At 45.4% G+C, this 27,442-nt stretch overlaps 1 protein-coding gene across 4 annotated transcripts in view; it reads left to right on the plus strand.

Moving 5' to 3' along the window:
* The window catches only part of LOC121568018 (Down syndrome cell adhesion molecule homolog), a 156,913-nt gene that overhangs the window by 125,415 nt on the left and 4,056 nt on the right, over positions 1 to 27,442 (plus strand). The window contains exons 11-32 of one of the 4 annotated variants that reach the window (XM_041878501.2): positions 1,740 to 1,919; positions 8,181 to 8,377; positions 8,615 to 8,711; positions 8,924 to 9,052; positions 9,214 to 9,381; positions 12,146 to 12,216; positions 12,576 to 12,819; positions 14,351 to 14,497; positions 15,351 to 15,506; positions 15,785 to 15,918; positions 16,123 to 16,276; positions 16,475 to 16,592; positions 19,568 to 19,731; positions 19,890 to 19,988; positions 21,041 to 21,229; positions 21,860 to 22,150; positions 22,353 to 22,529; positions 22,858 to 22,888; positions 23,466 to 23,578; positions 23,849 to 23,998; positions 25,267 to 25,467; positions 25,706 to 26,008. In XM_041878501.2, the coding sequence (XP_041734435.1) occupies positions 1,740 to 1,919; positions 8,181 to 8,377; positions 8,615 to 8,711; positions 8,924 to 9,052; positions 9,214 to 9,381; positions 12,146 to 12,216; positions 12,576 to 12,819; positions 14,351 to 14,497; positions 15,351 to 15,506; positions 15,785 to 15,918; positions 16,123 to 16,276; positions 16,475 to 16,592; positions 19,568 to 19,731; positions 19,890 to 19,988; positions 21,041 to 21,229; positions 21,860 to 22,150; positions 22,353 to 22,529; positions 22,858 to 22,888; positions 23,466 to 23,578; positions 23,849 to 23,998; positions 25,267 to 25,467; positions 25,706 to 26,008 (3,513 nt within the window). Of the gene's footprint in view, positions 1 to 1,739; positions 1,920 to 4,264; positions 5,692 to 8,180; positions 8,378 to 8,614; positions 8,712 to 8,923; positions 9,053 to 9,213; positions 9,382 to 12,145; positions 12,217 to 12,575; positions 12,820 to 14,350; positions 14,498 to 15,350; positions 15,507 to 15,784; positions 15,919 to 16,122; positions 16,277 to 16,474; positions 16,593 to 19,564; positions 19,732 to 19,889; positions 19,989 to 21,040; positions 21,230 to 21,859; positions 22,151 to 22,352; positions 22,530 to 22,857; positions 22,889 to 23,465; positions 23,579 to 23,848; positions 23,999 to 24,375; positions 24,867 to 25,266; positions 25,468 to 25,705; positions 26,009 to 27,442 lie in introns of those variants that run through there. The other 3 variants (XM_041878500.2, XM_041878502.1, XM_045219367.1) reach the window with 3 other exon arrangements.

Genomic DNA, 27,442 nt, shown 5'->3' on the forward strand with positions numbered 1-27,442 from the left:
GTGTGAGAGGCATCAAAGGCGTGGGGACAGGGCCAGACAGACAGCAGCCAGGCTTTGATGAGATTTGCTTGTGACTTGGGCTCCCTGGGACCGAGAGGAGATTGGGTTTGATGTGAGAGAGATGCTCCTGAATGTCTTAGACCCCCTGTCTGATTAATAATGTCTGACAGAACCTTGGTCCGTCTGCGCGGCGATGACAGAGTGAAGACTCGGCCGACGCCTTTATCTGAGATGTAGCTCTAATTTGTAAGTGCATGTGTCTGTGTTGCTGTATTTTGTGGCGCTGGAGATGCTTTTTATTCTCGCAGTCAGGTGCTAGCAGAGCCACATAGAGATAGAACAGTGAAGAAGGAAAGGTCAGCTGGTATTAGCATAACTGCTAAAATCCGTCATTCAAGAGCACGGCCTCTTCTCTCTCTCTCGCTCTCTCTCTCCCCCCCTCCCCCCCCACCCCCCCCTCCTCCCTCCCTCCCTCCTCTACAAGGCAACATAGTGGGAATAATACTGCCACTTGACCCCTCGCTAACCAGAAGCACTTGACTGGATTTTTAATTAAGGACCAAAACCCACAGTTCACTAAATGTCCTTATCTTTACACGCTAACTTTATCGCATGCTAATATCTGGCCCAGTTCAGACATATGTTTAATTCTACTATGAACGAGCCTGGATGTGTTGCTGTTACTGTAACATAGGTAGACCACTTACAGCTCTGAGTGGATTTTCATTCCCAGGCAACTCGTTGACCTGAACATTTTCAGTATTACACATTTCCTACAGTACTGAAGTAATTTAGACCTTTTTGAATGAGACTGTCCAACATTACCTCCAACAGAAACATGGATGATTATAGAACACATACTTCCCTAATATGTGAAAAGTATAATGCTGTATGCTAGTATGCTGAAGTATACCTCACCACCAGGGAGATGTGCCCAACAATTGAAGAATATTTGACCTACAAATAGCATGTACATACTAATCTTTGTGTTTCACCAAGACAAAACCAATGCTTTGGGGATTAGATTGTATTTACCCAAAAATATATGTACAATACAATGTTCAGTCTTTGATGTGTAGATTTGTAAATTTACATGCTTACATGTTCACATGAAAGATGCCAAACATGGCTTACAGACAGCAAATCCTGAGAGTCAGTGGATAAATACATCCTCACATGTAAAAACAAAGGGGGAAAAAAGTACTTTGCTGTGTAAAGGAAACTGCTCTGCATTTCATTGGCTGATTCCTTGTTTCAAGGCCACATTGCAGTCTTGTTGTTTTCTTCCTTAGCAATCTGCTCTGGTGTTGAACATGGCCACTATCTCTATAATGATTACCTCATTTTAGTGTCTACATTCTCCACAGCAGCTGCTGAGGTTTAGGGGCAGCGTTAAGATGCATGTTTACTGTCCTTAAATCCCTAAAGCTTTGTCACTGAAGCGTTACACACACTGTACAAGTCGAATAAGGATGCGCATCTGTCAATAGTCTGCCCTTTTGACCCAAAACATGAGCATTTAAAACAAAAACAGTAGTAGCTTTGGGTTTAAATTAGTACGTGGAAATTGTAGAACACCACCCAAATGTGCTGTTAACCTGACATTGCTTATGCCAAAAATACAAAGGTCCTTTACAAATACGTACAACATTTTGAAAGGTGCTAAATGCATTTGAAATGTGGATCTCTGGTTGTATCATCCGTGACTCATGGCCCCGTCCCTCCTGTCTCCTCCCCAGGTAACGGGGTTCCCCAGTTCCAGCCTATAGCCCTGAACTCTGGCTCCCGTATCCAGCTGCTGGTCAACGGCTCTCTGCTCATCAAACACGTGCTGGAGGAGGACAGCGGCTACTACCTGTGTAAGGTCAGCAATGACGTGGGAGCTGACGTCAGCAAGTCCATGTACCTCACCGTCAAAAGTAAGACTCCAAAACCACTGTAACGTTTCTTTCTGACTTCATATTAGATTAACTCTGTTTGGTATTGTTGGGTGAAGCATCAAATGACAAGTGTGTATCGGGTCTGTGAGTTTAGGTCAGAGCAAAGGAGGGGAATATAAGGGTGAAATCTTGACCCCACAGTATAGTCACTGGTCCTTTGGCCCTGGGTGTGTGTGTGTGTGTGTGTGCGTGAGCAGCTAAGGACTTATGCCCCCTCCATTACATAACTCTTCATTCAAGCGCAATCTGCCATGTGGAAGAGAGAGGGAGCGAGCACTACACCACTACACCACTGTGCTCTCTCGTTCTCTGGCCTGCTTTCTCTGTCTCACTCTTCCCCCTCTCTGTTTCTCTCTCTATCTCTCTCTCGTTCTCTGATAATGATACTGTTGCCCTACTTGTCTTACATCGCCTACACCTAATTTGAAATGACATAAAGCACCTTTATAAGGTCACCAGTATGCCATCTCTCAATCTGTATTTCCCAGAAGTCACATAAATGTCTTGTACCACCCTATATGTTATCTTCTGGTATCAGCCCTGTCCCTGGCTGTGTATTGCTTTGTATTACAGTGTTCTCCTATAGCCTTGTAGACATCATGTGTAACCGACAAGGGGGAGAGGGCCTGCCTTGCCAGGTCTATTTTAATCAGTACCAGCAGCAGTCTAATGTAACTGTAGCATCACTAATCACTTTCAAAACCAACCTGAGACAGAGCCAAGGCCTGGGCCATGGCCAGGCTAAGCATCATTAACGTCAGTGGGACTTGGAGAGAAACTGGGACACAGTTAAGTGACATAAGGTCACTCATTAGACGCTGTGTCATTCCAAAGGTTTAGTCATTGAACAATCGACCTTAAGGTTGCTCAGATGGCCTATAGGCTACTGTAGAAACGGTACATTGAATCATCACACAGTTGAAACAGATACAGTCTGAGTAATGAGTCATGACATACTGAAACAAGGACAGGACATCGTTTTGTATTGGAGTCCAGACAGTTTGTGGTGTGTCTCTCTCTGCTGTGTTGACTGGTGTGGCTGCAGCATGTGGAGTATGTTAATGACCTGGTCACCAGTCTCCTGGCACTGCCAGTCTGGCTTCGCTGCGTGGGGGAAGTATTCTCATTTGATGGTGCTCAGATGTGAGTAGAGCTTATTTACGGTTCTTATCAAGTTGTTGCAGGAGCCCCCCCCCCACCCTACCCCCCGCTAAGCTACTCTCTCAGTCAGAGCCAAAAGCAGCTCCCTCCTGGCATTGACTGCTACACAAATATGCAAACACACACAAACACGCAAAGATGGTCACACACACGTGCGCTCCCACAGTACACACAAGCCCACATTTACACACGTGCACCCACACTTTCTCTAACATGCATCCATTCAGATTCACATAATGTACAAAAATACACACTCTCACACACATCAGTAACCATACATACACATGCACACATCATCAATACACACAGACGTGCACATACTTTCAGGTTCCATTCCCTACCTTTGCGTTTCATATACTTACTCTGATTTGTGCAAACAAGCATGAACAATCTATTTAGACAGACAGTCTCTGATCATGGTGTGGCTAAGACACTGAGAAGATGCAACAGACAGTGGCTGTATGCTAGCCAGCATGGCTACGATGCTCTGGCCTACCCCACCCAGTGTACTGTACAGTATGAGCTTGTCATAGTTAATGAGGCTAACATGGAAGTGCTTATGTAGCACTCTGTGTTTCCATCAGTATATTAGCTCACTGGAGGCCATGGTTGCCATGGTTGCCATGCAGCGCTGGACCTGTGGTGACACTGACTCTCAGCCCTCCTAGAGACAGCACATTTACACAGCCAATCAGCAACTAGCTGGGCCCGGGCACCATTCATTTATTTTTTTACATTACCACACAGGTCAGCATGCCATTAATAGTAGCTATGCAGTTGGTTAATGGCTAATTATCACTGACAGACAGTTGGCTGTACACCGTAGCCAGGCCCAACAACAGCAAGGCGCTTCCAGTCACAAAAAGCCTCTTCCTCTCTTCCCTGCCTTCTTTTCCCAGGTGGTATTTGTCTCCTGTTATGTGGGAGAGTAATTGTGCAGGAGAACAGGGAGAATAGAGTGGCTCCACTCAACCAGTCATCCCTGTATTGTATGGCCTGTAAGAAGAACACTGGGCCGGCCTGAGGAGTGTGAGTGTGTGTGTGTGTGTACTGTAAATCTGTGGGTGTATTATAGGCTATATGCATTTCATTGTGTGTGTGTGTGTGTGTGTGTGTGTGTGTGTGTGTGTGTGTGTGTGTGTGTGTTTGGGGGTATGGCCCAGTGAGGCATTGCATGGCGTGGTGGCCTACTTTCCCAGGATGCCCGGCGAGGAGAGGAGATGATGAAATGAGGGTTGAAGCGTATTATCCTCACACAGCGCCGTCGCCTCAGCCTCAGCCCCAGATCAGCTTCCGCCATGACACTGAGACCAGCACGCCCCAGGACACACGATATCATTGGGAATGTACAGGGGGAGGAGGGGAGAGCAAGAGATTTGCTTTTGATGTATCAGTCTCATAATGTTTCATAGCCTCCTGTAAGTGTGTGTATGTGTGAGCTGACTACATTGTACTGTACTGTAGGCCTATGCAGGACTGGGGAGTTAGGTGGAGAGCTCCTTATCACCAGATTCCATAATCCTTCAAAAGCTTAATCAGGAAAACGGAGGGAGATTTAGGGCTGTTACAGTAAGGGGTGTTAGAGTAACACTAATTGTAAAGGGTACCCACTGTGAGCGTGTCTCTGTGTAGCATACTGTATAGATTCCCTACTTTATAGATTCTGTCTCGTTCTCTCCTATAGCCTACTCTCATTTCCTGTTTAGTTTTACTCAAATCTCTCAAGACTATTTTAGTTTAATGATGATCGACGTCTTGGAAAGGGGAAAATTCTGATTATCCAGAAAGGCCAGAGTTGTGATGTCTTTGGAGGTTTTGTTAGTGGTATCCATCTTGCTACTGGGGGGTTGGAAGCTGTCATTACATGATGGTACAGCTGTACTCTTGTCACTCATCAAAATATCACATTTCATGCCTTATAAACCCCGAACTGTGCACTCGTAGACTCAAGATGCTTTCTGTAAAAGTGTACTTATTCGCTTGAGTGGATTGAAAAGGAAGACCATTAGTGTCTCAGTATGCACTGCTGCCTGCCCCCCCTCTCCTAGCTATCGTGTGTGTGAGTGTGTGTGTGAGTGTGTGTGAGTGTGTGTGCGCGTCCGCATGTGCGCATGCATGTGTGTCCCAGGCCGATGAAGCTCTTCAGTGCATTTCTGCTTCATTTAAACCCGTCAATATTTCAATTAGAGACAAACTAAGTAAGGGCCCAGGGGAACAGCTATTTGCATGTGATGTTCTACCTTATTTTCAGTCCCTCTCTTACAGAGAAGGGGTACAGATCAAAAAGATAAAACAACTCATGATTTTACTCCTGCTGTGCAGATAACACATTTTACTCAAAGTGTGTACACCCTAGCCAACTACAAATCCTACAGTAAGATGTTTTAATTTGATTTGATAAACCAATGTTTTTGGGATTTCCCTTTACCAAAATTAAACTCTATAATGGTCTGTTCATCATGCACAATTTCAAGACTGGCATTTATTGCAATTCACACCTTTTAATAATGCTACTGGATGATTGTTTACTCAGTCAGTTGTAGTCCATCTCCATCCAAGATGGCAACCTCCTCCTCAGTCTCCTTCTGCCAGCCCTGACTGGGACCTGACAGACCGATAGGAATAGAAACCTCCTCCCCCTCTCTCTCTCTCTCTCTCTCTCTCTCTCTCCCTCTCCCTCTCCCTCTTTCTCTCCCTCCTGCGCTTTATTACCAGGCTCTGTAACATAGCTGGATATAAAAAAATATACATCAACCAAGCAATTATGGGCTATCAAAAATAATACTGGTAGCCTGGGGGGCTGGAGAATGTAGGCTGGAGAGAGGAGTCTGGCTGGGAGCAGCCTTTTGTTGTCCCCACAACCTTCTTTAACAAGTCTCAGGTTGTTTTAAGATGGAGAACACCTTGAGCTGCCTGTTTGTTCTCTGTCGTCTTTGACACCCGAGCCCTTTACTGTAGCAGTATTGGGAGTGTCATAGCAAACAGAGGATGACACCACGACAGCACAGAGCAGCCAGTCTCTGTAGCTTTAACAGACAGCCACAACAGACAGACATTTCCCTGCAATTTGATCAGGTGGAACTGTGCTGATCACACAGTGGAGGAGCTGGGTTCTTCCAGAGCTATGCATGTGATAACAATAGCAGATCGTTTGCCTGTGTTGTTTGAAAGGCACATCAGAACTAGGATTCTTCTTTTCCCCCCCTCTTCACTCCTCTCCTCGAAGGTGGAGCGCTCATCAATGCATGCCCTCCGTCTCGCGGGGGCAGGAGTAAGAGAACATCAGGCAGGTCTCCTGCTGACGCCGCCTACCACAGCGCTGCCTGCTGCCTCAGATGTACAGAGAAACTACCCCTGTTAAGGAGCAATAACATTTAGAGAAGGGCTGAGGAGGATATTTTAATGTGCATCACTTGAAATTCATAGTTGTCATGCAAAATAAATCAACGTTCTTTGGTGAAGCTTGAGAGTGAATAAGAGATGAGGCTTAAACGTTGGCAGACCTTAGTCTGACACATTCAATCTTGTCAGAGAGGGGCTGTTAGCTAGCGGAGCCGCACCCCCTCCTACACACACACACACCACACACACACACCACACACACACACACCACACACACACACACACACACACACCCCTCTGCACCGAGAACCTCAATCGGGGTGATGCAGAGCGAACGAGGGAGATGTAGAGAGTGTGTCACCTGGGATTATGAGTGGTTTGTTTTTGCTGCATGTGTTTTTCTGTTTTACTGAATTTGTGTGGGTGTGTGTGTGTGTTCTGTGTATGAGTGTTGCCTTCTTGTGTGACTGTGTGTGTAGAAGGCAGTGGAGAGGGTTGTGGGTTCGATTCCCACGGGGGGCCAGTATGAAAAAATGTATGCACTCACTAACTGTAAGTCGCTCTGGATAAGAGCGTCTGCTAAATTACTAAAATGTCAAATGTAAAAATGAGAGGTTGAGGCTCGGAGTGTGTGTGTGAAGGGGTAGTGAGACAGTAGAGGGGCCAGAGGAGTAGTGTTGTCTGCTGTGTATGAATAATCAAAGTGGGCTCTCATCATTAAATCATAGCCGTCCTGGTGGGATAGGAGAGAGAGGCGAGAGATCACAGTTCCACTGCTGCAGGGGAACATGCTCTCAGACAGTGTTTCTGAGACTTGTCATGAGTCCTCTCTGCTCGTACTACCCACTTAGCGCCTGGAGAAACAGCTCCTTTAACACACACACACACACAGAGGAGAATGTATACAGCACCAGCCCCCAGACTTATCCCATTGTCTTAGCCAGTAGAACATACTGTATGTATGATCTTGTTAAACACGTACAGTAGACATACCGTATGTACATACACATTCATATACAGTACATTATTTTGTCTGCCTTGAAGTCCATTCCTCTCTCAAACATCAGCAACAGTGCATTGTACATACAGTATGTGCAGCATTTGTAACAGATATCAGTACAGCAGGTTGTATCATCAAGGCTTTCAATGTAACTGTGATATACACAGACCTGTGTGAGACAGTACAGGACTGTGTTTTGTGTGTGTGTACAGTAGTAGAGGACACCTGCAGCAGTTTATAGCTGGACTGGGGTATTTCCCCAAATACACACACACAGCGCCGCTGCTAATGAGCGTTGTGCGCCGTAGTGCCGTAACGCCAGACGAGCTCTACACACACTGCGGGGAGTTCAGACTAGTCACAGCTTTCCTCCGCTCTGTAGCACCCTGGCTCTGTCTCTGTCTGAGACTCTCTGCCTCAGGAACAACACGCAAACAGTTTCTGTCTGTCTGTATCAAAGATGTTGTAGCAGAGACAAGATTGCTTACCTGGCCTGTTTTTGAACCATTAGTGTTCAATGCATTGTGGGAACCAGGGAGATCTAGATATGAGTTCATGCCTCTCCATAGTTTTCTTTTCTCATCCGTGACGTTGGGAATGAGTCCTCCCTTAGGCTTTAGGGTGGCAGATTCCAGTTAAAGGAGAATGTATGAGTCTCTATTAAGTTACGTAGAAGTTCCAACCTCTGCTTCACTCTCTCCCTTTCTCTCTTTCTCTCCTCTCACCCTCTCACTCAGTCCCGGCCATGATCACATCGTACCCCAACACCACCATGGCCACGGTGGGCCAGCAGAAGGAGATGAGCTGCACGGCCCACGGGGAGAAGCCCATCATGGTGCGCTGGGAGAAGGAGGAACGCATCATCAACCCAGAGACCAGCCGCTACACCGTTGTGGTCAAAGAGGTGGCTGACGAGGTCATCTCCACTCTGAAGGTGGGCCAGGGGCCTCCACCTCAAAAGGGGGTGATGTGTATTGTTGTGTTTATACTGAGCTATTAGTTTAGTACGTTCTCAATATAGCATGAATTATCATAGTAGCTTTTGTGCTTGCAGTGATTGAAATTTGACATTTTGTGTAGCCTGGTTAGGTTATGATCAGTTGAATATCAAACTATTTTGGTATATTATGGAGATGTTTCCTGGTTGAAAACTACGTTGACCTCTCTTCAGATTTTGCCCACTGTTCGGGAAGATTCTGGGTTCTTCTCCTGCCATGCCATCAACTCCTATGGTGAAGACAGAGGGATCATTCAGTTAACAGTGCAAGGTAAACCCCTGGCTTCAGCTCCAGCTTCTTAAGCTGTTTCTCCATAGTGGTACCTTTTTGTTGCTACTGTAAGTTTTTCCTGACCACATGAGCTAATATCTCTGGGCCTTAGTTAACTTGAGCCTGCAGGTTGTTTTCTCCTGGTCAGGTCAACTAAGTGAACAGGTAAACCTCTGTATCTAATCTGTGTGTGTGGTGTTAAACCCTTTTAGAACCTCCGGACCCTCCTGAGGTGGAGATCCGAGAGGTCAGAGACCGGACAATCGCCCTCCGCTGGACCATGGGCTTCGACGGAAACAGCCCCATCACAGGATATGACATTGAGTGCAAGAACAAATCAGGTAGGGCTGGCATATAGGCCTATGGAATAATGTGAGAAATACATATGAAATTGTATATGACATAGTTATAACTAAATCTGTTTTTGCATTAGCTAACTCGTTTGTTGTTGATTGTCATGTCATACAGAGATGCTAATAGGTTAATTGTGTTTGCCCCCCAGCCTCGTGGAATTCAGCCCAGATAACCAAAGACGTGTCCCCCCAGTTGAACCAGGCCACCATCATAGACCTGCACCCATCCTCCACCTACAACATACGCATATTCGCCAAGAACGACATCGGCAAGAGCGACACCAGCAACGAGCTCACTATCACCACTGACGAAGCAGGTCAGCCCACACAGATCTCTCCTTCACTGGGCCAAAACATCTTGTAGTTATGTTCCAAACCAGGTTGACACATATATTCTGTTTGTCTTCAGATCTTGAATACGGTAAAGGTCCATCTCTCGTTCATAACAGAGCAAAGGGATTCCTAGCACTGTAGCACCATCTAGTGAGATATTTCCTCAAAATAATTACAGTTTTTCTCGATTGCTAAGACACATTTCTTGAAAGCTGCTCTCCTTTTCTCTTAACTGTGAACACAAAACCCAATTTTCAAGCTACATTCACAAAACCTCAGACTCTTCTTGCAAAACCAAACTTTCACCTCAAAACAGTTCAATCTGTGCTCAAAACTGAACTATGTTGTCAAATCGTGCCCCGAGTCAATCAAAATAAAAAACACTACTGAACAGTCACTAAATACTACGTAGAAAAATAGAAAACACAATGCTCAGGACATAAAGCTGGAGAAATAAACGTTTATTGTTCACTGTAGGCTAAATGCATGTTGCAAAACAAAAAAAACCTGTGCATTTAGCACTTGTACAAAAAGACAAAACAGAAATCTTGTGCATTTACATGTAGCACTTGTAAAAACAAACAGAAATCTTATGCGTTTGCCACTTGTGTACAGTAAGCCCAAAAATATACAAATAAAGTACAAAAATATACAAATAAGTGCATTACTCAGCCACAGCATCATGTCTCCGTACTGGGTCAGGCCACAGGACTTCATCCACATCACAGGCCACATTTTGTCTGGCCAGGCAACGGGGGGAAAAACCCCTGGCATGCCGTATCCAGGCTTGGCATGCCTCCACACCTATGTCACCACAGGCAAGTCCCATGGCTTGCAGGAGATTTACCCTGGTGTAAGGTTGGCGTTCATATACCTTCCACCGCCATGAGGAGAAGAATTCCTCAATGGGGTTTAGGAAAGGGGAGTACGGTGGAAGGCAAAGATTGATAAAACCTTGGTTCATATTGTACCACTCTCTAACCTGGAGGGCTCTGTGAAAACTCACATTGTCCCAAACAACAACATAGATGGGATTCTCATCCTGCTGCCCTAACAAAGCATCTCGCATGTGATTGAGGAAAATGAGGAGCTGGTGAGTGTTGTAGGGCCCCAGGTTGGCATGATGGTGGACAACCCCATGATTGCTGATGGCAGCACATAATGTGACATTGCCACCACGCTGCCCAGGAACACCAACAATGGCCCGATGGCCAATCACATTACGGCCTCTCCTTCTCCTTTTGGTGAGATTAAACCCAGCTTCATCCATGTAGATGTATTGATGGGGTCTTTCCATTGCATCCAGTTGAAAAACCCTCTGTAGAAATAGATATAGTTTTGTAAGTGATACGGAAAAAGTGATTTAGGCCACTAGAGTAAATCACTACTTAGAGTAATCAACATTGAATGTGTCTGGATATATGCCAACCTGTACATACTGGAATCTTTGCTCTTTGACTCTGTCTGAGTTGCGATCAAAGGGCACTCTGTATAGCTGTTTCATGCGCAGTCTGTTGCGCTTGAGGACACGATCAACAGTAGAGAGGCTGACACTGTTGATACCCTCAAAATTTAAATGGTCCTCAATGATCTTCTGCTGAATTTCGCTCAGTTTAATGGCATTGTTCTCAAGGACCATATCAACAATTAGGGTCTCTTGGTGTGGGGAGAACATACCTGTCCTCCCACCCCCATGTGGCAGTCTTTCAATTCTACAAAAAGAGAACATGGAGTTACAAAAATATACATGGAATACTAGGCCTACAAACAGTTAGACCAACCCTCCATTACAATACTACAGTACATTGGTACAGTGATGTACTGAAACATATATTTACTTACAGTATACTGTGGTACAGTATATAGTATGTCATACAGTAATTGCTGTCAACATTTACATACTGTACTATAATGTCAAAAAAAGGTAATTACCTGTTCTCTTCTCTAAATCTTCGGATTATGGTGGACACAGTGAATCTACTGATGTTTGGTTGTACCCTTTGTCCAGCCTCCCTCATGCTCATACCATGGACAAGAACATGGTCAATCACAGTAGCTCTGATTTCATCAGATATTACTGTTCTTTGTCTTCGCTGACCACCTCGACCACCTCGACCTCCTCTCACACGAACTCTTCCTCTCAGATTTCTATGCATTGTAGGGCCTCACAAACCAGTGCTCTCTGAACTGGCTTACTGTATATGTTCCCTCACATCATTAGCCACAAGTGTGATCAATTTTGAGTTGTTGTGTTCAAGTGGTGACACCTGTGCTCTAATTGTGTTTGACTTTTGTCACCTGTGCTCACCATTATGCAGCACGGGTGCATCACAATGAAAATGTGTTGGCAAGTTATGTCTAAACAGGTGAAAAGTGCTTATGGTTTTGCCAAAAGAGTGATTGATTCAATCAGTGGGTTCAGGCAACTGAGCATTTGATTCAGACAATAGGGTTTAGTGTTTTAGCAATTGAGAAAAACTGTAATGTCTGAATTGTCTCAGTCAATGATGGTGGATTATAAAAATGATTCAAAAAGGCCTTTTACCATTGAAAAAAATGGTCACAGTTCTGGTCTACTTAAGGGGTGGCTCTCCCATAGGCACCAATGTGATAGCAGCTGGGTCTTTTCTACTTAGTTCATGCGCCACGCACCAACCAGAAAAAAGGAGCCTATGAAATCGCTTTCTCTAACAGTCAACTGACTCTCTCGTAAGAGTATTTTGTGTTAATATTACACCTGTTCTTCAGCCCCTGATGGTCCTCCACAGGAAGTACAACTGGAGGCCACCTCTCCACAAAGCATCAAAGTCACCTGGAAGGTACTGTTTCCTCATGGAGTTAAACAGAGCTATTTTTCTGTTTCTATCTGTGTCTATGTACAATCTGATCCTATTTATCATGGAGATGCATCCCACTGGGCACACACTGGTTGAATCAACATTGTTTCCTCATCATTTCAATGGAATTATGTTAAACCAACATGGAATAGATGTTGAATTGACGTCTGTGCCCTGTGGGATAGAGCTATATTCCTGTTTCTATCTTTGTCTATGTACAGTCTGATCATATGATATGACAATAGTAATGCAGAGCATTTGACCAAACTTGTTACCCTAATTATAATTAAAGCAGCATTTTAACATATTGTCGTTGTCCCCCTCCTCTTCCTCCTCCTCAGGCCCCCCATAAGCACCTTCAGAATGGGGTGATTCGGGGATACCAGGTGGGTTACAGAGAGTACAGCTCTGGAGGCAGCTTCCAGTTTAACATCATCAGCATGGACACCACAGGGGACAGCAGCGAGAGCATCACCCTGGACAACCTGAGGAAGTTCACTGAGTATGGGGTGGTGGTGCAGGCAGCTAACCGTGCTGGCACCGGCCCTTCCTCTCAGGAGGTCATCACCAAAACACTGGAGGATGGTTAGTACGGGGGCGTGGGTAGAGGTGTGTGTGTGTGTATGTTTAGTTTACTTCTTGATAGCATGAGAATGTTGCACAGAGTGAAAATTAATTGCCGTAGGTAGACTACCATCTTCTGGATGATTGATGAATTACCTCAAACCAAAATATTTGAAATCACTAATACAGTAAGAAGTCAGTAGGGGGAGATATTGCAGCCTAGTCTGAACAAAAATATAAACACAACGTGCAACTATGTCAAAGATTTTACTGAGTTAAAGTTCATATAGGCCCTAATCTGGTGAGTATGCAGGCCATGGAAGAACTGGGACATTTTCAGCTTCCAGGAATTGTGTACAGATCCTAGTGACATGGGGCCATGCATTATCATGCTGAAACATGAGGTGATGGCGGCGGATGAATGGCATGATAATAATATAATAATAATGGGTAATGGGCCTCATGATCTCGTCACGGTATCTCTGTGCATCAAGTTGCCATCGTTAGAATGCAATTGTGTTCGTTGTCCGTAGCTTATGCCTGCCCATACCATAAACCCACCGCCACCATGGGGCACTCTGTTCACAACGTTGACATCAGCAAACTGCTTGCACACACAACGCCATACACGCTGTCTGCCTGCCCCGTACCGTTGAAACTGGTATTCATCCATGAAGAGCACACTTCTCCAGCGTGCCAGTGGCCATCGAAGGTGAGCATTTGCCCACTGAAGTCGGTTATGACGCCGAACTGCAGTCAGGTCAAGACCCTGGTGAGTGCGACGAGCACACAGATGAGCTTCCCTGAGACGGTTTCTGACATTTTGTGTAGAATTTCTTCGGTTGTGCTAATCCACAGTTTAATCAGCTGTCCCGGTAGCTGGTCTCAGACGATCCCGCAGGTGAAGAAGCCGGATGTGTAGGTTCTGGACTGATGTGGTTACATGTCATCTGCGGTTGTGAGGCCGGTTGGACGTACTGCCAAATTCTCTAAAACGACGTTGGAGGCGGCTTATGGTAGACAAATGAACATTCAATTCTCTGGCAACAGCTCTCGTGAACATTCCTGCAGCCAATTGCACGCATCTGTGGCATTGTGTTGTGTGACAAAACTGCACATTTTAGAGTGGCCTTTTATTGTCCCTAGCACAAGGTCCACCAAACTTTGGCAAAGGAGAAATGCTCACTAACAGGGGTGTAAATATGCTCCGTGTAGCTCAGTTGGTAGAGCATGGCGCTTGCAACGCCAGGGTTGTAGGTTCGCTTCGCACAGGGGGCCAGAATGAAAAAAATTTATGCACTGACTAACTGTAAGTTGCTCTGGATAAGAGCGTCTGCTAAATGACTAAAAATAAATAAATAAGTGTAAACAAATTTGTGCACAACATTTGAGAAAAATAAGCTTTTTGTGCGTATGGAACATTTCAGGGATCTTTTATTTCAGCTCATGAAACATGGGACCAACACTTTACATGTTGCGTTTATATTTTTGTTCAGTGTACCATTGTCAATACATTTGTCCTAACTTCGTTTCCCCTCCTGTCCCTTGACAGTCCCCTCACGTCCCCCTGAGAATGTACTGGCCATGGCCAAGTCTCCAGAAGTCATCTCTCTGTCCTGGTTGACACTGCCCAAAGAGGCCCTCAACGGAAACCTGCAGGGCTACAGAGTAATCTACTGGGCCAACCTGCCAGATGGAGGTAGGGGCTTATTAACACACACTCAGAACACACCAGCTAGCAGGCACTTAGCGGACCACTGGTGGTGTGAGCACTATGATTATAATGGTTTTAGCCCATTCTTTAATTGTCTATATTAACTGTGCTATGTAGCATGTCATTGATCTTGTACTTGACAGATTTGCGCCACTAGGTGAGGCTGTGGTTTAGTTTTTAGTTTTCTCAACAGGCAACACTAGATCATGGGTGTGCCTTGTTGAACGTTTGTAATATCTCAGCAACGTTGCCATTTTCTCCTTCAAATTACTTACAAATCAACTATCCAATGACTATTATATCTCAATAGACACATATCCATTTAAAATGGGTTCCTGTTCTGTATATAATCTAGTCCATTAGATGTTTAGTAGCTTCATTCTAGTGAGGTGTGTTATTTGGATGGAGGTACCATGGGGCCAGAGTGGGCAGCACCCAGAGCTAACACCCTGCTCCTGCTCAGGCCCTGTGGATGGGATCCAGCCTGCAGCCTGTCGGAGCTCCATCAATAATAAACAGGATTCAGTAACTCACTGAGAGTCACTGCTTCAGCTCTGTCTACAAGGACAATCAGTCAAGGACAGAGACGCAGCAGACAGAGCACTACTGCCAGTACTCAGTCATGACTATATCACAGATACTACCTCGGTCAAAAATCACAGTAGCTTACTGTGTATGTGCATCGTCTTGTATGGTAGTTTGCAGTGTGGTCCTACAGGGAGCATGTTATAGGTTTATTGTGTTATTGTGGTAACTGTAGTTACTTTATCATAATAGACTTGATTAGACATGGTGTGAGAGTGAGTGATAAAAGGTTGTTTGTAATTGACATTGTCAGAGTTGGGAGAGATCAGGAACGTGACCACCTCCTACCCGTCTCTGGAGCTGGATGGTCTTGAGAAATACACCAACTACAGCATCCAGGTGCTGGCCTTCACCCGGGCCGGAGATGGGGTGCGCAGTGAGCAGATCTTCACCCGGACCAAGGAAGATGGTGAGATACAAATCCTGGCTTGAGATACACTTGTAAGATGCACCAATTTGTAAGTCGCTCTGGATAAGAGCGTCTGCTAAATGATGTAAATGTAAATATAATGTGGATCGTTGCTTTCACATTGACATCAAAGCATGATTCCTGCAAAAGTTCAAACTATGCACGTAATAAAGCACTGTCTGCAATAAGGCCATATAAGCCCATATTCAATGTTTCTATTCATATATACAGTATATATGTATGTTTAACCTAATATTTTCCCTCCTTCCTCCCTCTAGTCCCTGGGCCTCCAGCGGGGGTTAAGTCTGCAGCCTCCACCAGCTCCGTGGTGTTTGTGTCCTGGCTCCCTCCTCTCAAACTCAACGGCATCATCAGGAAGTACATTGTCTTCTGCTCCAACCTGCACCCCACGGTACAGAGCTGTATTATTATTAACACAGCTCTCACAGCAGCCTTGAGCACTCATTATAATGCCGCCTCCAGTCCTGACATTCTGGACTGTATTAGAAAGTCCTGTAGGGAGAGAGAAAGCTCATGAAGATTACTCCCCTGTTCAAGTTGTATGATAAATGCACAGACGTGTAAACCCCTTCCCTTTCTCCCTCCCTCTCTCCAGGTGATGAGTGAGTTTGAGGCTTCTCCTGATGTATATTTCTACAGAGTGCCAAACCTGGCCCGTAACAGAAAGTACAGCATCTGGGTGGTTGCCGTGACAGCCGCTGGGCGAGGCAACAGCAGTGAGACCATCACAGTGGAACCTCGGGCCAAAGGTACGGGTTGCCTGTGTAACAGTGTAACTATTGAAAGCTGGGAATCAAAACTAATGTTGCTGAAGGATTAGTGATTGCAGTATGATGTTGATTGATATGACATCTAGGATATTGCTTGCATTCTGTTATTATTCATAATTGTTTTCCATTGGAATAGAATGGTACAGTCACAGGGATGCATGTGTGTAACGCCCATAGCTCCTGCCAGGATCCTGACGTTCAACAGAACAGTGACTACACCCTGGATGAAGGACATCGTTCTGCCCTGCAAGGCAGTCGGAGATCCACCCCCCACCATCAAGTGGCTGAAGGGAAAGTAAGTGAAGCCATAGAGATGTATAGAGATCACAACGTTGTATCTGTGCCATTATGACGTCTGTGACAGCATTGGCAACACCATTGAGGCTATCTCAAGTTTCTTCTACTTTTGATGTTTGAAAAAGTGTCAAGCTAATATTGGTGACTCACGGCCACCTGCAGTGCTGGAATCTTGAACCAAATATTGTCAGTCATTTATTGTGGCCGCTAGATGGCGGTGATATAGCGTTACGCCATTTACAAACTAGGCAAACCAATTTGAAGAAAAAGACAATGCTTTGATCATTGGCAGATCGCTACCAACACATAGGAATCTCCACCTAGTTGACTACTTTAAAATGATGGAAGCCCTGAATGGCAATGTCCATGCGAAAGTCTCGAGGTATTATTCATAGCAGTCTATTTACCACCACAAACCGATGCTGGCACTAAAACCGCACTCAACGAGCTGTATAAGGCCATAAGCAAACAAGAAAATGCTCATCCAGAAGCGGCGCTCCTAGTGGCCGGGGACTTTAATGCAGGCAAACGTAAATCCGTTTTACCTCATTTCTACCAGCATGTGCAACCAGAGGAAAAAAAACTCTAGACCACCTTTACTCCACACACAGAGACACATACAAAGCTCTCCATTTGGCAAATCTGACCATAATTCTATGCTCCTGATTCCTGCTTACAAGCAAAAACTAAAGCAGGAAGTACCAGTGACCCGCTCAATACGGAAGTGGTCAGATGACGCGGACGCTACGCTACAGGACTGTTTTGCTAGCACAGACAGGAATATGTTCCGGGATTCATCCAATGGCATTGAGCAGTATACCACCTCAGTCATCGGCTTCATCAATAAGTGCTTCGACGACATCGTCCCCACAGTGACCATACAGTGAGGGAAAAAAGTATTTCATCCCCTGCTGATTTTGTACGTTTGCCCACTGACAAAGAAATGATCAGTCTATAATTTTAATGGTAGGTTTATTTGAACAGTGAGAGATAGCATAACAACAAAAAAATACAGAAAAACCCATGTCAAAAATGTTATAAATTGATTTGCATTTTAATGAGGGAAATAAGTATTTGACCCCCTCTCAATCAGAAAGATTTCTGGCTCCCAGGTGTCTTTTATACAGGTAACGAGCTGAGATTAGGAGCACACTCTTAAAGGGAGTGCTTCTAATTTCAGCTTGTTACCTGTATAAAAGACACCTGTCCACAGAAGCAATCAATCAATCAGATTCCAAACTCTCCACCATGGCCAAGACCAAAGAGCTCTCCAAGGATGTCAGGGACAAGATTGTAGACCTACACAAGGCTGGAATGGGCTACAAGACCATCGCCAAGCAGCTTGGTGCGAAGGTGACAACAGTTGGTGCGATTATTGGCAAATGGAAGAAACACAAAATAACTGTCAATCTCCCTCGGCCTGGGGCTCCATGCAAGATCTCACCTCGTGGAGTTGCAATGATCATGAGAACGGTGAGGAATCAGCCCAGAACTACACGGGAGGATCTTGTCAATGATCTCAAGGCAGCTGGGACCATAGTCACAAAGAAAACAATTGGTAACACACTACGCCGTGTAGGACTGAAATCCTGCAGCGCCCGCAAGGTCCCCCTGCTCAAGAAAGCACATATACAGGGCCGTCTGAAGTTTGCCAATGAAAATCTGAATGATTCAGAGGAGTACTGGGTGAGTAAGTGTTGTGGTCAGATGAGACCAAAATCGAGCTCTTTGGCATCAACTCAACTCGCCGTGTTTGGAGGAGGAGGAATGCTGCGTGGCTGAACACGACTCCAACACCATCATTAAGTTTGCTGACGATACAACAGTGGTAGGCCTGATCACTGACAACGATGAGACCTGGCAGTGTGGTGCCAGGACAACAACCTCTCCCTCAATGTGAGCAAGACAAAGGAGCTGATCGTGGACTACAGGAAAGGGTGGGCCGAACAGGCCACCATTAACATCGACGGGGCTGTAGTGGAGTGGGTCGAGAGTTTCAAGGTCCTTGGTGTCCACATCACCAACAAACTATAATGGTCCAAACACACCAAGACAGTTGTGAAGAGGGCACGACAACACCTTTTCCCCCTCAGGAGACTGAAAAGATTTGGCATGGGTCCCCAAATCCTCAAAAAGTTCTACAGCTGCACCATCGAGAGCATCCTGACCGGTTGCATCACCGCCTGGTATGGAAACTGCTCGGCATCTGACCGTATAGGCACTACAGAGGGTAGTGCATACGGCCCAGTACATCACTGGGGCCATGCTTCCTGCCATCCAGGACCTATATACTAGGCGGTGTCAGAGGAAAGCCCAAAAATTGTCAAAGACTCCAGTCACCCAAGTCATAGACTGTTCTCTCTGCTACCGCAAGGCAAGCGGTACCGGAGCACCAAGTCTAGGACCAAAAGGCTCCTTAACAGCTTCCACCTCCAAGCCATAAGACTGCTGAACAATTAAGCAAATGGCCACCCGGACTATTTACATTGACCCCCCCCATTTACACTGCTGCTACCCGCTGTCTATTATCTATGTATAGTCACTTTACCCCTACGTACATGTACAAATTACCTTGACTAACCTGTACCCCCACACATTGACTAGGTACCGGTACCCCATGTATATAGCCTCGTTATTGTTATTTTGTGGTGTTACTTTTTATAATTTTTTACTTTAGTTTATTTGGTAAATATTTTCTTAACTCTTTCTTGAACTGCATTGTTGGTTAAGGGCTTGTAAGTAAGCATTTCACGGCAAGGTCTACACCTGTTGTATTCGGTGCATGTGACAAATAAAGTTTGATTTGATATGAAACCAGGTTATTTCCAAGGAATGATCTCTATACATTTCTATGGTCAAGGCCCATCTTTCACATGATTCAACACAATGCAGGAATGTCAAAATCGTAATCATGTCTTTACTATGATCACATACTGTACTGAACATCATCTGGTCAACTCTACCTCTCAGCAGCAATGGTACCCCTGCCCCTGTTCTGATTGACGGACGCCGCAGTGTCCATAGCAACGGCAGCTTCATCATCCGGACGGTGAAAGCAGAGGACTCTGGGAATTACAGCTGTGTGGCCAGCAACAACTGGGGCTCAGATGAGATCACGCTCAACCTGCAGGTTCAAGGTAAGACAGAGAGAGATGTCCAAGGATAATTGTCCAATACTGTCCAATACTAATTTTCTACGTAGCTCTTCTGAGGACACTTTGAGGCTAGTTTGATGTAGCACTGATGCTTTGTTGTCATGGATCTGGTTATAAACATAATTCCTTTTGTTCTACAGTTCCTCCAGACCAACCACGCCTCACAGTTACCAAGACAACCACCACGTCAATCACTCTGTCCTGGATACCTGGGGACAATGGAGGAAGCTCCATCAGAGGTGAGTGACATTAGGCCATTTGGACACACCAGAGACACCTCTACAAGGCATAGACCTCCTTTCCGACACCCCAGTGACACTTCAACAAGACAAAGATCCCCATTCAGACACACTAACTAATGACATTTCAACAAGAGATAAAGTAGACCTACATTCGGGCACACCAACGACACCTCAACAAGTCACTGGTAACTACTAAGACACACCAATGGCACTTCAGTAACATGGCTAGTACCCTATTAGGACATTGGGTGAACAAAATCATCTTACAAGGCCCCCCACTTCTCATTATCTTAGACAGGCTTAGTAATTGCGCTGAGTGGGGTGCTAAAACAGTGGAGAGGGAATAGATTAAAAAGGAACAAAGAAGATTAGGTGGGTTAACGTGGAAGATTAAACCACTCAGTCAAGAAGAAAGGCCAATCACAGAAGGAGTAGCACTGGTGATTTATCATAGCTGGTCATCACTGGAACACAACATTGCGCTTCTGGCCTCTCAGACTTTTTAAAGGAGATTATAAGGGATGTCCAGGATGATTTCCTATGGTATTTGTTTTCATGTCACGAGTCAAATGGTTTTGTCTAGTCCTTGCACTTAACACAATACAGTGCCTTATTTCCCTTGTATCTGTGTAGAGTAAATAGTGGCTATGATCATGTGCTGTTGTCCTCCCTTATGTTACATTTAATGTTAATGTTAATCAATCTCAAATGCATGTTTATAAGCATTTAGCCCATGTCTAAGTGCAAATACTACAAGGTTCCACTTTGCTGTGCCAGCACTGTGAGTGATTATCTGGGTAATGTAGTTATAAGATTAACTTGGAGTATGTTGGGAGAGATTTTATCTCTCTCTCTCTCTCTCTCTCTCTCTCTCTCTCTCTCTCTGTCTGTCTCTGTCTCTCTCTCTCTCTCTCTCTCTCTCTCTCTCTCTCTCTCTCTCTCTCTGTCTACCTGTCTGTCTGTGTGTCTCTCTCTCTCTCTCTCTCTCTCTCTCTCTCTCTCTCTCTCTCTCTCTCTCTCTCTCTCTCTCTCTCTCTCTCTCTCTCTAGGCTACATCCTGCAGTACTCAGAGGACAACAGTGAGCAGTGGGGCAGCTTTCCCATCAGCCCTAGCGAGCGCTCGTACCGTCTGGAGAACCTGAAGTGTGGCACCTGGTACAAGTTCACCCTGACTGCTCAGAACGGAGTGGGCCCCGGACGCATCAGTGAGATCATTGAAGCAAAGACCCACGGAAAAGGTAGAGTCTCTATAGCAGGGATGGGCTATAGGTAAAGTCTCTATAGCAGGGATGGGCTATAGGTAAAGTCTCTATAGCAGGGATGGGCTATAGGTAAAGTCTCTATAGCAGGGATGGGCTATAGGTAGAGTCTCTATAGCAGGGATGGGCTATAGGTAAAGTCTCTATAGCAGGGATGGGCTATAGGTAGAGTCTCTATAGCAGGGATGGGCTATAGGTAGAGTCTCTATAGCAGGGATGGGCTATAGGTAAAGTCTCTATAGCAGGGATGGGCTACTGGCCCTCGGATCAATTGTTTATTTTTCTTTTTTAAACTGAGTTGGAGTCTCAAGTTACTGTTGCAAGTTAGAATAGTAGAATACACAAGGTGCAAAAAAATTAATAAAAATGGTTGTGCATCAGCAGTTTTTCTCTTGTTATGTCAGTCACTGATAGTCACTCAATTAGCCCATGTCAGCTAACATTTTTTAGATTGGTAATTGACTCTAACTCAACAGTCCTATCTAAAGATTTACCAAGCATTTCCTCGAACTAGCTCAATTATTATGTGACCTGATTTGTTTCATGAATATAATGTTACAAGCATCCTTTAAAGTCTACATCTAGTCTCTTCACCACTCTTATTTCCAGAGCCCCAGTTTGCCAAAGAACACGAGCTGTTTGCCAGCATCAACTCCACCCGGGTCAGGCTCAATCTAATTGGGTGGAACAATGGCGGCTGCCCAATTACCTCGTTCACCCTGGAGTACCGTCCGGTGGACATGGCAACGTGGACCACAGCCCAGCGCACCTCACTAACCAAGAGCTACATCCTGTATGACCTGGCGGAGGCCACCTGGTACGAGCTGCAGATGAAGGTGGTCAACAGCGCCGGCTCCGCCGAGAAGAAAATCACGTTCGCCACGCTCAACGCTGATGGAAGTGAGTTCAGTTCAGTGGTCTTCTAGGATGACAATATTTTTTCCTAAACCATGATAATTTCATTTACCAAAGAAGTCCTTCCAAAGAAACATATTTGAGTACGATTCTTAGTCCTCCCAAGTCCCAACCCTGGTGGTAAATAGTAATGCCTAATACTCTGGATGGTAGGTTCCCCAAGCTTATCTGGTTTCTCTACCCGCAGGCACTATCCCTCCTCTGTTGAAGACAGTGGACCCCATCACAGACAACATGTCAGGCAACGAGGGGCTGAAGATGATAGTGACCATCACCTGTATCCTGGTAGCTGCTGTCATGGTCTTCATCCTCCTGATGGTGCTGAAGAGGAGGAGGAGGGAGCAGAGGCTCAAGAGGCTACGCGGTGAGTCAGAACACACAGACACTCACGTGCACATGCACACACGCACACACACACAATAGAAACAAGGCACACAATAACACACAAGCACTTTTTAGAGCTTTATGCTCAAGAGAGTGAGGATCAATTCACTTGAGTAGAGTAGAATTGTGAGTTTGTGACACCGTAGAACGGTCTGATCAGATCCAGTGTTCCACTATTAATTTGCCCACACTAATGTTCTAGTTTTGCACATCTAGGAAATTGTCTTGGTGCCTATGATTTCAATATGTAAGCTTTTGTCAACCACAACTCTGCATTAATACTAACATATTTCATGCTGACTTCACAGATGCAAAAAGCCTGGCAGAAATGCTGATGAGGTACGTGAAGAGGAATACATCTTAACTTTAGATAGGAATCATTAAATACTTTAAAGTAACTGTCCAGTGTTTCCAGATTTCTATGAAATATGACCTATAATTACTTACAATATGAGTGAAATAGGTTTCCTTCCAAAAAATGGTAATGAAGTATGTTAAAAAGCAGCTTTTCTGTGTTGGAATGGTGTGGGTGTACCCCAACAACAGAATGGTGTGGGCGTATACCAGTCATTAAAAATATTAATGCGAGTAGACCAATGATTGGCCAGCTCATCCCCCTCTAGACTGCTGATTGGCCAGCTCATCTTCCTCAGGAGTATGACATAATACTCTATGAGGAAATAGCAAGTCTTTTTCTGTTTGAGATACAAGTTTGAGGTGGGGTTTTTGAAGTGTTTTTTTTCTCTAATTTGTGCTTTGGCCAGTACAGGACGAGTCAACAACATTATCTTGGTATGAGTTAACATAATATTCATTTTTAAAAGTGAGATTTTCACTGGACAGTTACTTTAAAACTATGACAGAATACTTAAAAACAATACAACAATACCTCCTAACTGACATTTCTATCTCCTAGTAAAAACACACGGACACCAGACACATCGAACAAGCAGCAGACCATGAGAATGCACATCGACATCCCCCGAGCCCAGCTGCTCATCGAGGAGAGAGATACTATGGAGACTATCGGTGAGACCCCTGTCTGCCCTGCCAGCTTACACTATGCTTATCCCTTGCACATTATATTTGATCATCTTTTCTAACAACTCAACCTGTAGCTCAGTTGGTAGAGCATGGCGCTTGCAACGGCAGGGTTGTGGGTTCGTTTCCCAAGGTGGGCCAGTATGAAAATGTATGCACTCACTAACTGTAAGTCGCTCTGGATAAGAGGATCTGCTAAATGACAAAAAATGTAAATGTAAAATGTAATTGTCTTCCTCCCTGTTTTCTGTCTGTCAGACGACAGGTCGACGGTGCTGCTGACTGATAATGACTTTGGGGAGACGTCCAAACAGAAGTCGTCCACTGTCACGCACACAGTCCATTATCAGTCCCTATCTCAGGCCACCGGCCCACTGGTGGACGTCTCCGATGCCCGGCCAGGAACCAGTAAGAGCCTTACCTATTTAATCACCTCTATATCCCACGCCTCACTACCTTTACTCTGACATAAAGTAAGCTACTAGCCTAATGTCGTCCCCTGGAGGAATGGGGCTAATTCATTGTTGTTTATTTGTTTGTAGTTATGTAAGAGAATGCTCTCTCTCAAGATTAATATTTTCTGATATAGTTGCATTCAATCCAAGCATCTGCTGTAACTTCAAATCATTGTACATATTTATCTCTCAGGTGCCTGTAACTGAACCCCAGTCCTCCAATCAGTGTTTAGACTCTAGAGTTTTTATAAACAATAGCTCTAACAATAAACCTCCAGGTATCCACATACCCTGATCCCAAATCCATTCTAAGCAAACTAGAATTTTCAGCCCTCAGATGCCCTCACAGAGCCAACAGCCCAGAGCAGTGGGAGCCAAGGCAGTGGCTGCACAGTGGCCTATGGAGGCTCTGTTGCTGCTGAGCTTCAGTGGAGCTGAACTGATGAAGAGTGGAGAGGCATCTGGCTCCACCTGACAGCTCACCTGATTGGGCTCATTGAGGCTGGCCAGGCAGCACAGTGGGCCTGAACCTGATCTGCTGACTCAGCCACATCTATCCAGAGTGTTGGGCAAACACAGCTTGGTGCTCCAGTCTCCAGCCCACTGATGGAATTACTTGACTCTGACCTACTACTATTACCACTGCTATTCTTCTCTGACTTTTCCAGGCCGGATCTAATCATGGCCGTTCTAAAGGGCCATTCTGATTTGGTGCCATTGATGCATAGCACAGTACGTTAAATGTCTGGGTCAGACCGAATATAATAATAATAATATGCCATTTAGCAGACGCTTTTATCCAAAGCGACTTACAGTCATGTGTGCATACATTTTTACGTATGGGTGGTCCCGGGGATCGAACCCACTACCCTGGCGTTACAAGCGCCATGCTCTACCAATTGAGCTACAGAGGACCACACTATGGTACTATTTCTGGCTTTGGGGAATATTATATCTACTGTGAAAGTTTAGGATGATAGTTTCAAACCTATAAATTATTATTGATCAATAGATATTTGTGTAATTTGATACACAGACAATTAAGACTCAATATATAGTATGTAATTTACTGTCTAGTAGCTCTTCAGTGGTACGTCCGAAATGGTACCCTATTCCATTTGGACCCTGGTCAAAAGTAGTGCACTACATAGGGGATAGGGTGCCATTTCCAACACTGCCTAGGCCTATCATCAGTAATGACCTTGGCCCTTTCACCCCCAGACCCCACAGCACGCCGCACAGCCAAAGCAGGCCCTGCAGCCAGCAGGAACCGCTACGCCAGCCAGTGGACCCTGAACCGGCCCCAACCTCCCACCTCCTCCCACACCCTCAGCACAGACTGGAGACTGCCCACACCGCGCGCCACCGGCTCTGTGGACAAGGAGAGCGACAGCTACAGCGTCAGCCCATCGCAGGACACAGGTACTGGACTGACCCTATGTCTCACATACAACATTAGTCTGCAGCAAAGGGGAGACCACTACTACTGTACGTGGAAGGGTCAGAGTTTTCACGGTATGTTTTAAGATATTTTCTATATTTCTTAGGAAATTTCAGCTATATGCATATACTATAATGGATGTTTTTTTTGTGTGTGTGTGTGTGTGTGTGTGTGTGTGTGTGTGTGTGTGTGTGTGTGTGTGTGTGTGTGACTACGCAGACCGCGCGCGGAGCAGCATGGTGTCGACAGAGAGCGCGTCGTCCACGTACGAGGAGCTGGCCCGGGCCTACGAACACGCCAAGATGGAGGAGCACCTGCGGCACGCCAAGTTCACCATCACAGAGTGCTTCATCTCCGACACGTCCTCGGAGCAAATGACGGCCGGCACCAACGACTACACAGACAGCCTGACGTCCAGCACGCCGTCCGAGTCAGGCATCTGCAGGTTCACCGCCTCCCCGCCCAAGCCTCAGGACGTCAGCCGGGTCATGAACATGGCCGCACCCAAGGCCCACAGACCGGGTGAGGAGAAGGCAGCACTCATATACAGGACACACACAGTACAGTTCAAACTGAAACTACATTATTTTCCTCATTACTCTAGATCGCTGTTTTCCAACTCCGGTCCTCCAGTACCCACCAACAGTACATATTTTTGTTGTGGCCCTGGACAAGCATACCTGATTCTACTAATCATCAAGCCCTTGACAATTTGAATCAAGTGTTTTTGTCCGGGCCTACAGCACAAATTTGTGCTGTTGGGAGTACTGGAGGACCGGAGTTGGAAAACACTTCTATAAATAACAGTTCAGTTCTGCTCCAATTAGGCCTTGGGCCACAACATTACTACTGTAACTTCCACAGCTCTCTGGGCCTGTTCAAAGTTTCATAGCTTTCATTTAACACTGCATATTACAATACACCTATTGCAAAATAATGATAATGATCATGAGATACACTTCCTCAGATAACACCTCTGGCATGCTGTTAATGCTTGATGAAGTACAAACACTATTAAAACCCCAGTAATACCCCTCTCACAGTGCTGTATTCATATTCAGTGCTCTGCAGCAATGTCTGCACATGGAGGAGCTGTCTGTCCGTCTGTGTTCGCCCGTCCGTCTGTCAATCTATCCGTCTGTCCGTCTGTCCGTCTGTCTGACACTGTCCTCCCCCAGGTTGGCCTCATATGACCTGCTGCTCCTCACCTCCCATTCCTATTGGTTCCACTGTCTGGCGCAGCTTGTGGACAGACCAAACAGAATGGGTTGAAATACATAGACATGAGGAAATGCACATTTTTCAAATACTTTTTGTAAAGAATACACATACACAGAGACAGATTGTATATTGTGCGTTTAGCGAGTCCTTGCCTGCCGTGTTGTCAGTCTGGGCTGGCGGTAGGAAGACTAGGTGTTGATGGTGTCTGGAGGCAGGAGCTGGGTTGGGCTGAGTGAGACGAGGTAGACAGGTTTTGGCTATCTGAGCTGGGTCTTGAGTTTCCGTCCCTCATTATGTTTTCATGGTGCGCACACGAGCCAGCTGCCCACAGTCATCAGCCAACGGGAGGCTTAAACCATCAGCTGAGGGCAAGTAGAGGCTATCTGTCAAGCCAATCTAAAGCTATTGTCTGTCAATACAAAACAGCACTTTACTGCCACAATGAAGACGTTCAGGGTGATATCGGTCTTTCAGACGCAGAGCCTGTTGTAACGTCGTGCTAACCCTGGTGTCACTTGCATCCAGTGGGAGCTGGGCAACACCAGCGACACATAGACAAGCTTTAGAGGTTTCTACAATAAGTCCCTGTTGAAGACTGTTGTTGCCAGTCTGGTATAGCATCATCCAGCTCTGTTGTGGCACACACTGTGGAATTTACTCATGTTAGTTTGAACACAGTTCATTTTTATGGTGTTTTTGCCCAATGAGTGTCACATAGTAGCATCAGATTCCTCA

Source organism: Coregonus clupeaformis, chromosome 6 (assembly GCF_020615455.1).
Source record: "Coregonus clupeaformis isolate EN_2021a chromosome 6, ASM2061545v1, whole genome shotgun sequence".
Lineage (NCBI taxonomy): Eukaryota > Metazoa > Chordata > Actinopteri > Salmoniformes > Salmonidae > Coregonus > Coregonus clupeaformis.